This window comes from Tauraco erythrolophus, chromosome 2 (genome assembly GCF_009769465.1).
Source record: "Tauraco erythrolophus isolate bTauEry1 chromosome 2, bTauEry1.pri, whole genome shotgun sequence".
NCBI classification, from domain to species: domain Eukaryota; kingdom Metazoa; phylum Chordata; class Aves; order Musophagiformes; family Musophagidae; genus Tauraco; species Tauraco erythrolophus.
The window spans coordinates 22,277,761-22,291,473 of NC_141466.1; the positions used below are offsets into that span (position 1 = coordinate 22,277,761).

The 13,713-nt window shown below is 40.8% G+C and overlaps 1 protein-coding gene across 1 annotated transcript in view; it reads left to right on the forward strand.

Annotated features, from left to right (window-relative positions):
* Positions 1-2,345, forward strand: part of POPDC1 (popeye domain cAMP effector 1) — a 28,877-nt gene extending 26,532 nt beyond the window's left edge. Inside the window, exon 7 of the mRNA XM_086608149.1 lies at positions 2,221-2,345. Coding sequence (XP_086464275.1) covers positions 2,221-2,345 — 125 coding nt within the window. The remainder of the gene's footprint in view (positions 1-2,220) is intronic.
* The last annotated feature ends 11,368 nt before the right edge of the window (positions 2,346-13,713 follow it).

Consider the following 13,713-nt stretch of genomic DNA (forward strand, 5'->3'; position numbering starts at 1 on the left):
TTGGAGTTAAGCAGAAATAGTTCAACCTGATCACAAGGGTAGCTTCACCTGACTTTCAGTCCTTTAAAAAACATTTCAGTATTAGTTTCTGTTCAGTAATTCTATTGCGTGATAGTCATTCATATACATATTAGTGACATGGTATCTTTTTCTATGTTGCTTGGTTTAGATCTCTCCAGTTTGCTGGTCTATGAATTGGTACTTGCAAACTTCTAAGCTAAGCCGGAATGTAGAAAGGTTTTGTTTTGGTAATGCTTTTCTTGGTATTATCTCATTACGTGTGCTCCCTATGTTATACCCAGCTTGTGGTTAAAAGCAGGATTGGGTTTCTTGGGAAATGCCATTTTAACATGTATTTGGGCTTAGGTCTTAAAGAGAGGGCAACAGAGTAGAGTATGGAAGGCCTGGGTTTGAGGTCTGACTCTCTCTTGAACACCTGTCCAACACTGGATAGAGGCCTCGGTAGACAAGGCTTTTGTATTTGAAGAAAACAAGGGCATGTCTTTCAACCAAACAGCTCAACAGTATTAGACTTTATATTGGATCTTGTTGAACAGACTTATGACTTCTTACTTCTGATTTCTGGAGAGACCTAAGCACTTCTAAACAGAAGAAAACCATTCTTAAAATGGCAATAAACTATATTAATGCAAAAAATCTTAAAAAAAAAATAAAGCCGAAACTGTAATTCAGCATTTTCAGGCATCATTTCACCTTTGAGTGTAATTTGTTGGTGTCTTCTAGCAAAGTCAATTTTCTATCGAAGTGTACCCGCAAACCTTGGATTTAGACAATTAAATGATCTCATCATCACTTCCTTAGGCCATAAAAACCCATACTTGTGAAAAGAGGTGCTTAACAATTCCAGTATTTAAAAATGTGTTTGAGTAGCCCTTTATCATGGCAGTTAAAGTAGTTTTTGAATGTCAAAAGAAAATACTAATACATTTTTAACATAAAAAGTTCTGAAATGCTAATTCCAAACAGTGTGTGTGTGAGTGTGACTTAAAAATGCAGTAATACGATACAGCTACAGGCAGGACCAGTGAGTTATTTTGTTCTGTGCATGTAACACATGCAGCACACAGGTGTCCTTCTTCATAAATAGGCTTCCTTAGCACAGCATTTTACTGTATATCTTATAAACTTATTTTAAAGCAATAAGAATAGCCCTGCAATAAGAGTATGTTATGGCTATCAGTATTTTTTTCAAGAAAATTTGTATTTTTAGCTTGTATACAGACGATCCGTCAAACAGGACCACTACCTCTTGCTTTTTTTCTTCTCAAATGGTATTTCTAATCTTTTTGGTTATCATGTGCTAGCTGTTTACAACCTTCTACCATTGTGGTAGTTTAACTCTAGAAGAGAGTACTGAGAGAAAAAAAAAACTAGAAGAGCAGAAGCAATTTCAGAGTGAACAAGGGAAAATAAACCTATCTGGCTGATGTCGAAAGAGTTCTGTGGTTAAACCCTCATGCTGAAAATTTAACTACAATAGAGGTAGTTTGCAGCAGTAACTTGCACAAAAACCTCATTTAATGTATTATCAGCAATGGCTGTTGTGTGTGCTCTGCTCTGGCAAGCTTGATGAGTTGCTCCTTTTCTAAAAGATTCTCTTGGAGCAATTAAATCACTGTCAGTCAAAAGTCACCTGGCCTTCACCTGTTATTCTATCTTTTTTTATTTATGTTTTTTATGGGGTATTATATTTTCCATAAGTTTTACACTCTTATGCTTTAAGGCTGTTAGGGCTGTGATCGTGTACCCACCCGAGCTTTGCCCAGTACACCAAGGAATGTTTTCACAGGCAAGGCAGGTGTGCAAATGTACATACCTTTTGTACTTAGGGCCATCATTCGCGTCGTCGTTTGTGGACAGGAATTAGTGGGTGAGCGTAACGGTGAGAAAACTATTGCCAGGGACACAGCGTTGGGCATCTCATGCAGTCAGGATTTGCAATGAATTTGGGGACAATACCGTGCCTGTGGCCAGCCAAAGGATCTGAACGTCGGAGGCGTTGCTGGTTCCTAGCAGCGTGGCTGTCCCACGTCTAGGGTTCCTGATGCCTGTGGCCAAATAACAAAGGAACCTTCATTTATGAAATCCTCCCATAAGGGGACTAGGACAGGATCATCAGATTGCGTGCACCTTGTCACAAATAGGTGTATGTAGCATGTGTGGTTAAATTAATTGGTAATTTCTTTGTAACCGTGGCAGGCCCGGGCCGGACGTCTCCCTACCTGAGAACATCAGCAAAAATGAAACCCATAGAAGAAAGTGTTGAAGATGACGTCTTTGAAGCACCATCTGCTGATAAGCTTGAACTCCAGCGGCTGCCTTAAACAGATGTGTCCCCAGATGCATCAGAGCTTGTACAAAGCTCCAGTGCAAGAGGAGGAAGTTGAATTTGGGAGGAATCTGAAAGCTAGAACCACCTCTCCATGTCTGAAATTACCACAGCGTATGTCAGTGACCTCTAGATGGAAATGTCACACTTCATTTTACTTCTAAATAAAGTAAAATAAGTAAAACCCCAGAATTTTTATGGGTTTTATTTTTGTTTTCTGGACATGGTTATTTGCTTTATTTCTACTTTGCTTCTTGCCATCATAAATTTAGTATTAAGTGGCCGACTAGCCTGAAATGTCTAGAGACTTACTCAGTGGAGAATATCCCCAGTTTAATTTCCCTAAGTTTCTTAGAAGCCTGTATCTTGGTGCTTTTCAGTTGGAGATTTTTAAACTGTGTTTCCCAAGACATGTTGCTGTTACCTGCCATCATTGTTGTGAGAGTCCGATGTGAAATAGTACACACACTTCTGCACCTTTTTGTAGGTATTTGCTGCTATTTTTGGCATTTCCCAACCTAACTGCTTGACTCTACAATGATAATAATGACTTCAGTTTTTCTTGGCCAAATGTTTAAACTCAATGTTGCCTTTCCAACCTTAACTCTTGCTTCTTTAGGTAACTGTATTACACTGAAGTTTACTCTTCCTTAGTCTTACCCATGGAGTGGTTGAGCTGTTCTGGATTAGTCTTTCCACACAGCAGTAAGTGAGGTACAAATGACATCTGGTGTAGGAAATTCAGTTCAAACCTCAAAACTGTTGCTGCAAGTACAGTAGAGCAGAGTCTCATAATAGGAGGCATTGTGATGCCTGTATAAGAGGCACCTGTAGCAGTCCTGTCTGTGATATATGGAGATGCATAGATGGTAGCTGTCCTTTTGTGCCTTGACAATTCTTGAAATTTGTAATGCAACAAGTAGTATGTTTTAACTAAACATAACAGAAAATAGATACTATTCCATTTATTGAATCACACAAAACTCTGCTACGTACAGTAATAGAAGTTTGACGTAAACTTTCGAGCAATCAGAGGTGTCAGAGTCCGGGTTTTGCTGGTTTGCATCGTTCCATTTTATTTCTAAAATTCACCCTGACAAAGCATCCTTGCAGCAGCTGCGTCTGAGTTATATAACCCATTTATTCCCTCATCAAAAGCTCGTGCAGTATCAAGATGCGCAGTTAAACGATTAGAAGTTCTCGACCCACATCATCAGTGTTCTTGCTTCTGTGAACTTAAATCCAGTGTTTAATATTGCATCAGTATGTCTTGTGATTCGGTCAGTTTTGCGTTATTAAAAACGTCACACTGAGGTGAGACATACATACTAATTTGTGTAAGGAGGTTAAAGATGGAAAACATCTTTATGCCACGCACACGCAAAAGAGAACACATTGGCTTCTGTTGGAGTTGATGTAGTTTATAATTTAAATCTGATTTAATGTAATGAAATTCTTCATAGGTAGAAGATAGGAAGTCCTCCTGCAGCTATTAGAACTTATGCACAAGTGTTAGTTGAAACAGCTTTTAAAACCAAATCAAAATTTGGTTTGATAAGCCAAAATTATAGGTAAGATCAGTTGCGAGACTACTGGTGTACAGCTGTGATTCAGCAACTAAAACATAAATGTTTTGAGTTTTCCTGATGTCCTGTTTATTTCATAAAAAGAAGAATACTTGCAGAACATTCCAATAGGATAAATTATAGAAATACAGACTGACTTAGTTTGAGACGTCCACAGGTCATCTGATTCAGCCGCCTGCTCAAAGCAAGGTCAACTTCCACATGAGTGGAAGTGTTAGTATTTTCATCTCCATCATTACAATAAGTGCTGTATCCAGAACATGCCTACATGTGAGGATCATATGTCTAAAATGCTTATCTTCCTTTTGCATTACAACACAGCTAGGTTTTGTAAATAAAACAATTCCGTATGTTTTTGCAGGTTTTACAAAAGTTGTTCCAAGTAGTTGGTTATCAAGCTGTGTAAGTTACAGAATGGTAAGAGATTCACAGGTCGGTGGGTGAAGGCTTCCTTGCTCTGGGCAGCGGTTCCAAGCTCTCCTTAAGAAGTGATGCTTTACTCTCATTCCAGGCAAAACGATCCCTGTGGATAAAACATGCCAGTTGGAAGAAGGATGCTGCTACACGACTTTTAGTGGATAGGACTAAAAAAAAAATCTTAATGACCTCATTTGACCATGCTGAAAATATGCAAAAAACCTCTCCTGCTTCCTGAATCACAAAGAAAAGGTCTTTCATACGTATGAAGCAAGTACATCATTTGTTTGATGTCTCAAGGGTGGTGGCTGTATTTCTGAGGTTGCCTCTTGGCTACTGGGAAGGTGAGAGAGGAAATGGGAATTACTTTACTTACGAGGAGATACAGGGCACCATGTCCTTGTCCTGATGTACTTTTCTGTAACTTCTGCTGGTTTTCAGACTCCTTTGAAGAAGAAAACCAAACTGGTGGAATAGAGTTCATACTGTTTAGCAAGTGAATAACCAGAAAAGCAGAGTGGCTCTAATTAAAATAGTGGTTTCCTTTCTTCTTCTCTCTCCAGCAGAATAATTTCTTATGTATTGTTACAAATTCAAGCAATATTAAATGCTTGGAGAGATAGTATCTGTTGAACAGAATTTGTCTTTAAAATCAGGAAGGCTCTGCAGGAGCAGAGCTCTGCTTCCCAGTTGTGTATCCCAGCCTCAGGATCGTAAACTGTTGTCTACTGGGAATAAGAACCAAGTCATCTTTATGCCTGCAAAGCATCTGACATGCTAAGGATACTACAGCAATAGCAGTGCAAATAATGATAAGTAACTTGTTAGTCTACCAGAAATGATACATTTTATTATCTAAAAATAAGTAACCAGAAATTTTGAAATTCCTCACGAATGGGTAAAATGAACAGCAAGTAAGTTTACTGGATAAACACGACTTGCAGAGGCTGTTTCCCTCTGTTCCTGCTGTTTCAAATAGAGTTGTTACGGAGACAACAGAAGTTAAAATAGACTGTAGCTTGCTTTTCTGTAGCGAATAGTAAATCAAGCGTAAAACAACATACACTTTTAAACCATAACATCATGTTTTGTGGGTCGTAACTTCTACTACGCAGCAGGTGTGTATTGTACTAGCAGATAATTCTTCTTACCAAGCAGAATGGCTGTCTGGTAGGGAAAAAAAAGTACCTCATCAAAATGTATTTTTTTTTTTTTTCAGGAATTCTATGATTTCAATGCATTTATATAAATATAGTAAAAAACATATTGAGTACCGTGTGTATTGTGGAGACTGAACTAAATGTGTTACTCAGCTGTATCATCTTGGGAGTTTCATTTCAGGCTCTGTCCTGCTCTCATTAGCAAAGCGCTGCTTGTCTCGCTCTTACATCGCCTGGAATAAACTTCACGTGGAGCTGGACCAGCGTCTCTTCAGCTGTAACTCGTACGCTTGCGTACTCCTGCCCCAGGAGGTAAATCCACTTTGAAGAAATTGTCCAGAGCTTGAAAAAAATGATTGGGGCATTTGGAAGAGGATTCAGAAAATCATCTGTAGACCCACGCTCGGGAAGTCAGGCATGTGAAAAATGCTCTGGCTGCGGAGCTGGTGAACCTCTAGACCTTAGTTAACGTAAGGAAAGAAATGTGCTAGTCACTACCCACAGCACATTTCTACAGGCTGAAAACCAAATCTCAGATTCAAGTCCATGATGGATGTTTGTAATACATAGCAAGCTTAGAACAAGTCAATTCAATGATCAAAACTATTTCAATAATATTAATGTAGTTTAGGTAACCCTGGGTTTTTAAATGGTCATTTTATAAAACATTTTATAAAACAACGTATTTAAATTAAAAAAAAAAAAAAAAGTGTGAATCTGGTATGCAAGTACTAAATGCTCCGTTTTTTTCCTATACTGTTTCCCTTTAAGAAATAAGTATAACTAAGTATAATCTCCTTATGGAAGATGGGCTGCTCTTTTTGATATATGCATTAGAAAGCAAAACAAAGATGTAACAAAAGAGATGCTTCAGTGAAAAAATAAATAAATGAAAGAGTAGCAATGCTGACATAGCTCAAATTTGGGCAAGGGCTCGGTTCTTCAGTAAATCTCCGGCGTCTAGAGTAGAGCCTATTGCAAAAGGAAAAACTTGGAATATATCTTCCTGTGGAAGGCAGCAATTTTTGGAGCAACATTGTGCATGCTATGCTGTCACAGATAAATTCACAGATCATTTGGATGGAGTTTCGGGAAGTGAAATTGTAGTGACACATTTTAACCTTATTACCGGAATCACAGCAACAGTTACTTTAATTATTGTTTCAGAAATGTAGTCGTAGGAAGTGCCTGGGAGTAAAAGGTTCTTTTCCCGTCTCTGGTGCCACGTTGGTCACAGCTGCTTCCGATTAAAGGGGAATGAGTTTGCAGTACTTAAGGGATTAATAAGAGAAGACAAACCATCTTAATTAATTAGCCCTGACATTTAAACTTCCTGAGAGCATGATGATGATAACGTGCGAGTCATCAGAGAGTGCAGAGAGGCAATACAGAAGCAAAAGCTGCGGGACCGGCCAGTACTGATTGCAGTACAGTCCCTGGGCTCTTTTGAAAAGACAATGTGGCGAAAGTTGATGGGCTCTTGTTGGGCCATCTAACAGGACAAATTGCTTTTCAGTTGATAAAGTTGTTATAATTACAGGTAGAACAAAGCATTTTCAGTAAGCTTAAATATTACCTGAGTTTTACTTAACAAGAACATTCATTTAGCACTTAGTGAACATAAAATAAAGTACAAATTTAAGTAAGTTTCAGCCATGCTGTGCCATGTCTGTGTATTTGCTAAATACCTCTAGAAGCATGAGAGCTTTCTTTTCCAGAAACCTCTTTAAGACCTGTAAGTCAGAGCTCAAGAAGAAATTGGGGCCTTGCACAGGGATGGACGTGAAGCTGTGTTACAATCTCGGGTCTCCTATGGTAGCTACCGGATGTCTCCCTCAAATGAATACTGTCCAGCCGCTGCCATTTACCGTACTTGAATTCCTCCTTAACTTGCTCCTGGGGGATTAATATCTGTTACGGCCACATCCTGATTTCCTGTGCAAAGTGCTTTTGGGATAACAATTCCCTGTCATCCTTTGTAACAAGCAGCAGATCAAAAGCGATGCCTCTTGACATGTGTCTACTTGTGTGCTGCTATTCCATCAATACTGTTGCGTTCACTGATACTGTGCTCTGTTCTGCTCCAGAAAACTAAGGAATTTAATAATAGTATAGACACTGTCTGCCAAAATACTGCGAAGAAATATGAATCTTCTACGCTTTCAAATGCTGAAGAAAGCATGCTCTCTTCAATTTTTTAAAAATAATTTCCCTGCTCACACCCTCTGGAGTTTTACATTGTGCTTTTTTTTATTGTTCAGTGTACTTGAGCTTCTCTCCAAATGATGTAAAACACATGAGCAACAGCCAAAATGGCTTATGATGAAAGGAAGAAGCAAAACTGATAATACATGAAATGCTCTAACAGAATGAAAACATGTTTCTGTTCTTACTCTGTTCATGTGGAGGTGAGTTAAGATGACAGGTTTGTCTAGATAGAAATAAAGGAAAACCTGGGCAGCTATCAGGTCACATTTGCTCAGACTGGGAAAGTTCATATACCGTAGAGGTTTATGTAAAAGTCAGCCCTCATGCAGGTGTTGCTAAACACAAACCTTTTTTTTTCACCTTCTTGACTTATTCTTGCTACATAAATGAGATCCAATAGTTTGAGAGCATGGATTTCTCTTTCCAGTAGACCCTCAGCTGCCAACCTGACCTGCTTGCTGGGAGCTCAGATCTGTGATCTCTTGCCTTGGCAGACTCTCCACAAACTGAAACACAGGAAATTTTATTTAAACATAAGGAAAAAAAATACTTACTGTGGGGGTGGTCAAACATTGGAACAGATTTGCCGGGAGAGGTGATGGGGTCTCTGTCCTTGGAGGTATTCAAAACTCAGCTGGGCACGGCTCTGTGCATCTTACTGTAGCTGACCCTGCGTTGAGCAGAGGGGTTGGATGAGGTCTCCAGAAGTGCCTTTCAGCTTCAGCCGTTCTGTGAGGCTCTGTCAGCACACCCACTAGCTATCCCTTTGCTACTGCTACTGAGCTGTTAGTCCTACAAATTTTTTTCATTGTTTTTCCTGTAATTTCATTCCTTTCCTCAGCTGTTTTCACTGTTTACCCAAAACTTTTCTATACTCCTTTTCCATCTCAGTTTCATAAGAAATGTTTTATGGAAAGTGTTTACAGAAATATCTTTATGAAAAGCTTTTTCTATAAAAACTTTTATTGGCTAAAAGTTGCCAGAGTTTGGTCACTCATGTCTGAAAATACTTTGGCTTTCAACAGGGACAATTTCTGATGACTACCACTTACTGAAAGCTGACTTAGAAAACCAAACACCAGTCTGTGTTTATCTACCTTTCCCTCCTCATGTAATTTTTCAAAAGCTGCCATGGGAATAGAAAGACGTGATAAGCGAGGAGGGGATCCCTTTTAAAGGGTCCCAAATTTCATTTAGTCAAGTCCCTAACCTGGTCCCTTGGGCTACTTTTCCAGGCAAGGGTAGTCTGGAGAGCTGGCAGGTGGCACTGATCTTTGGCTGGGTTGCTGGCTTAGGTTTAGAAAGGGCATGTGACACACCTGCTCCTGGCTAATTGGGGTATGAAGGTGGCATTGTCCTGATTTCTAAGGGCTTTGGGATGAGGTGGAGATACGAGGCATGCAGTCGCTTCCAGGGGAGTGAGACAGAAACCCTTTGTACTACTCGGAGGCAGGACTTCAAAGAGATCTTTTTCAACGTTAGTTAAATGTCTTAAAAAATCACAGTGTTATTGTTCTGTTGACATTTTGCCATCGCACCTCCACTACCATTTCTCTTTCCTAGAGCATACAGCCATTGACCTGTGCCAAAGCCCAGCTAGGAGCTGAGATGAGGGAACAGGTTTTTTTCCTCAGCAGGGGGATTGCAGTAGGGCCAGCTGCGATGGGCAAGCTCAGGTAGGAATGACTGGTCCATTGGGCTGGGTGCGAGGAGAGGGGAGTGAGCCCAGCCGGTGGGAGCAAATCGACACATGGATGTGCAAGAGGTGATCCCTGTCGTCTTAGAGTTGAGCCAGCCCATCCTCCATGCTTGGGGAAATCCACTGAAGATGCGTTTGTGGGGTGTGCTTAAACTGCTGCTGCTGTGCACATCTGTGGTGGCTATCACCTGCGAGCTGGAGAGACGCAAGTGATCCTGAGCCCAGGGCAAATGGTCTGTGCAGTCGCTGTGGCTTATACCTCTGCAGGGGTTTGTCCTTCTTCCAGCTTTAGTCCTGTGTTCCAGCTGGTATTGCATCTTTGCAAGTGTAAGGAGGAATTGCAATGATATAATTTCTCTAAAATCAAATGGTGCTTGGTGGTGAGGATGGGAAATTTGAGTTGCTCCTCTGGAAACCCTGTAGAGAAATGGAGCTCACACAAGCATTGTGGGGCTTGTCTGGCTACCCCTCTCTTTCCTGCTCCCTTCCCTCTTTCCTTCTTTGAACCAAATCTGGCTGTAGGGGCAGTTATGGAAGGAAATTTCATTATGCTCATTCACAGATTTTTATATGCTCACCACTAAACGGTATAATTAGCAGCAGCAAAAAAACCCTTACAGTTAGCATTATATTTGGAGCAATAACTATCTAATAGATGACTGCTTCTTTTGACTTAGACTGTATTGGATAGAAAATATTTTTTACATACACAAGGTGTGTCGTTATACACCTTGCAGAATATGAAGGTTTAAATACCTATCCTTACTTAAATGTCAAAGCAGAAATCGTATTACTTAAATAGAAAAAAAAAGTGGAGTTTGTTAAAAAGTTGGGCGATCTCCTGATGTGTCTCAGACATCCTTTAATTGCATAAATCTAATACTATGAGCTCTTTTTGAGGAGCGCAAGAGAAGATGTATTTTTAGTCTGATTCTTGGAGAATGTGAATTCTTCTCAACACTCCGCAGTGAAAACCTGCTCCCTCTGATGCCCCATCCTAGAAACAGGAGGTCTGAGCCGTTGGAGGTGAAAAGCCAACATACAAATAAAGACCCCTAAATAACCTTTTAAAGCAAATCTGTAACAAGATGAGTGGGGTTTATTTTTACATTTTGTTGTAGCGGGCTGAGAACCTTGGTTTTCTTCACAGAACAGAAAATAGTTTGGGTTCAGCATATGTAGTCTGTGTCCTAAATAGAATCATAGAATCATAGAATGGTTAGGGTTGGAAGGGACCTCAAAGATCATCTAGTTCCAACCGCGCTGCCATGGGCAGGGAAACCCTCCACTACACCAGGTTGCCCAAAGATAGCACATGAATACCTAAGTGGTATGTATCCTTGGGATAATACCATGGAATCCATGGAATTTTTCTGTTATATTCATTTAAATCAGTTAGTTGGAGCTAATTACAGTTTGTTTACAAGTTCCTTACTTTTGCATCCAGCTCAAACCAGTTTATTTTTACATTGACTGTCTTAATGCATGGAGTCTCTGCTAAACTTTAAATCTTATCTCCACTCATCATAAGCATCTCAAAGGACCAATTGCTTTCTGAATGTTACCTTCAAAATGGAAGCAGCAAAGAGAACAGAATCTCTTCTCTGCTGCAGGTACCTTGTCAGGGTCATGGAAGGTGGAGCTGGGAGGAAGTGTTGTGGTCAGGTCTGTTCCTAAACTGCTTGTAGCTTGCGCTCAGCCAGCACAAGCGTTTCTTCCAGCACAGCCCAATGGCGTGACAGCAGCTGAGCTCTGATCGACTGTCAGATGTTGTAACAGAAATGAGTTATGTATGAGAGCACCCTGGAACTTGTGCTGCTCTGCCCGGCAAAGGAGAAATCTAAAACTTGTTCATGTCAGAAGACGAGAACACAGACAAACAGCAGCCTCCTCTACTGGGGAGAAACCTCCTGTGCTTTGTGTGAATGCGGTCGATATCTGTGGGGAAGCCAAAAAAAAACCCCAACAGTTAATTGGAAAGACATTGATTTGGCAAAGACTGCAGAAGCGCTCACAAGCTTCCAGCTTAGAGATGAGCCAGAAGAGCTTAGAGTATGTCTCACAGTGCCCAAAGTAAGTGATGGATGTAACAATTCTCTAGGCCGGCATGAATAAGTATAGTTATCACAGAATCATAGAATGGTTTGGGTTGGAAGGGACCTTAAAGACAGGGACACCTTCCACTAGATCAGGTTGCTCAAAGCCCCATCCAGCCTGGCCTTGAACATCTCCAGGGATGGGGCATCCACAGCTTCCCTAGGCAACTTGTTCCAGTGTTTCATCACCCTCGTTGTAAAAAATTTCTTCCTTATATCTTATCTAAATCTCCCCTCTTTCAGTTTAAAGCCATTGCCCCTTGTCCTATCACTACACGCCTTTGTAAAAAGTATGTAAAAAGGTACTGGAAAGCTGCTAGAAGATCTCCCTGGAGCCTTCTCTTCTCCAGGCTGAACAACCCCAACTCTCTCAGCCTGTCTTCGTAGCAGAGGTGCTCCAGCCCTCAGATCATCTTCACGGCACTCCTCTGGACCATAAACTTATGATCATAAACCTTTTGAAGAAATTACTAAAATGAACAGAACTGTTTTGATAATTGGTAGATCTGTAAGCTGCCCCAGCAGCAACTTTACCAGAGAGCTCTTCCGATTAAGGAAGCACATAGCTACAACAGCGTACCACAGGTGATGGTGCAACTTAAATCTCACATATCCCTTCCCGATTCCCATCTTCCTCTTAGAGATGCTTTCTCCTCCTCTCCGAGTTAGAAGCAATAGAGTCTACTGAAGAAAGACAAAGGAAAAATCAATCATGCAGTGAGTGACTTAATTGTGTCATGGAAAGAATGATCACTAAGCTATTTGTGTCTTGAAGCAGTTGATCTGAGTTCTGCTTTTGTCCAGCATCTGATGCTATACAGTGCATTTAGAAGTACGAAAAATTGCTGACTGTTGAAAGCAATGGAAATTCCCAATAGAGTCAAGCTGAAAAAGGAAACAATGTATGTAAACAGTCCAGGAAGTACTTTAATGGCTTCCAAAGTGGGGAGCAAATTATTTTTTTTCCCAAAGGAGAAAATGTTTCTGGAGAATTTCTGCTGTCATCTGGTACTTTCCAGCTCTAAATTAAACTTCGGTTTTGAAAATCAAACCCTCTTACATACTGTCTTACACTTTTTTTGTTTTCTTTACCAGCTTATGTATATTAATCTTAATGCACTAATATTCAAGCCCAACTCTGGCTTGTACTATGAAGAGGAAAAGATAACGTTTACTGAGCTGTTATTAAAAGACTTTTAGGCATCTGCAGTATGGCTTTTGTGGAGTGAGTGTTGCCCTCATGGCTGGGTAAACAGGATATTTCTCGTCAAAGCCTGCCTCCTTGCGATTTTGGTACATGGTACATCATGGCAGGGAAGCAGCAGATTAATTTTGGTAGCTGACACTGTGGAGGTCCTAAGGCATTCAAGATGCCAGGTTACTACTCTGCCTCTGCCCCGACGGACTCTGAGCCTTTGGAACAGGGCAGGGAGAAGAAAGACAAACCTGCTTCTCCTGGGCTTGTCTCACCCGACCTGGGAATCCTCCCTTCGTAAGGTCAGATAGGTGGGTGTTCAGTGTTACCTACTGCTGACCTGCTTAAAACTGCCCCAAAAGGAAACTGGATTTAGTGGTTTTTTTTTTCCCTTTCTCCTTTGGACTAGATCAGCTGTTTGTTAGTCCCTTTGAGCCAGCCTTCCCTGTAAAAGAAGGCTGCTAAAAGAGAGATGACAACATCTGCTTCTTTCAGCCTCACCTCATAGCTGGTTTGGTTTTTTTTTTTGCATTTGTTGCTTGCACCAGAAGCTGTCACCTTATGGTGTGGTCCCTTCAACTAGAAAAGCTGCTCCAGCTAGATCCTCAGCACTGACGCCAGAACAGAGCAAATTCCCTCAGATGTTTGCTTATATGATGTTTCAATGTGTATCTTTTCAAACAAACTTATTTCAGCAAGGATTAGGTGTTGTTGATACACATTCAGCAGCTGGCTCATCGCTATTTTTCTATTTTTTATTTCCAGTGCTGCCAAATAATCTGCTGTGTCCTTTGGAAAAGTACTGCACCCTGCTTGGCACTATTGAAATCCACCTCTCTGAATGTCTGTTCTTCGTCTAACCCTATCCTCTGAGTGCCTGCAGTCATCCCTTTTAGTTCCATGCCATCCAAGGGCACTTTCCACCCCCCCGTCGGTGCTGAGAGCATTGAACGGTGCTGGACCCATGACTGGAGCTTTAGATTCCCTTCCAGTGGAGGAAGG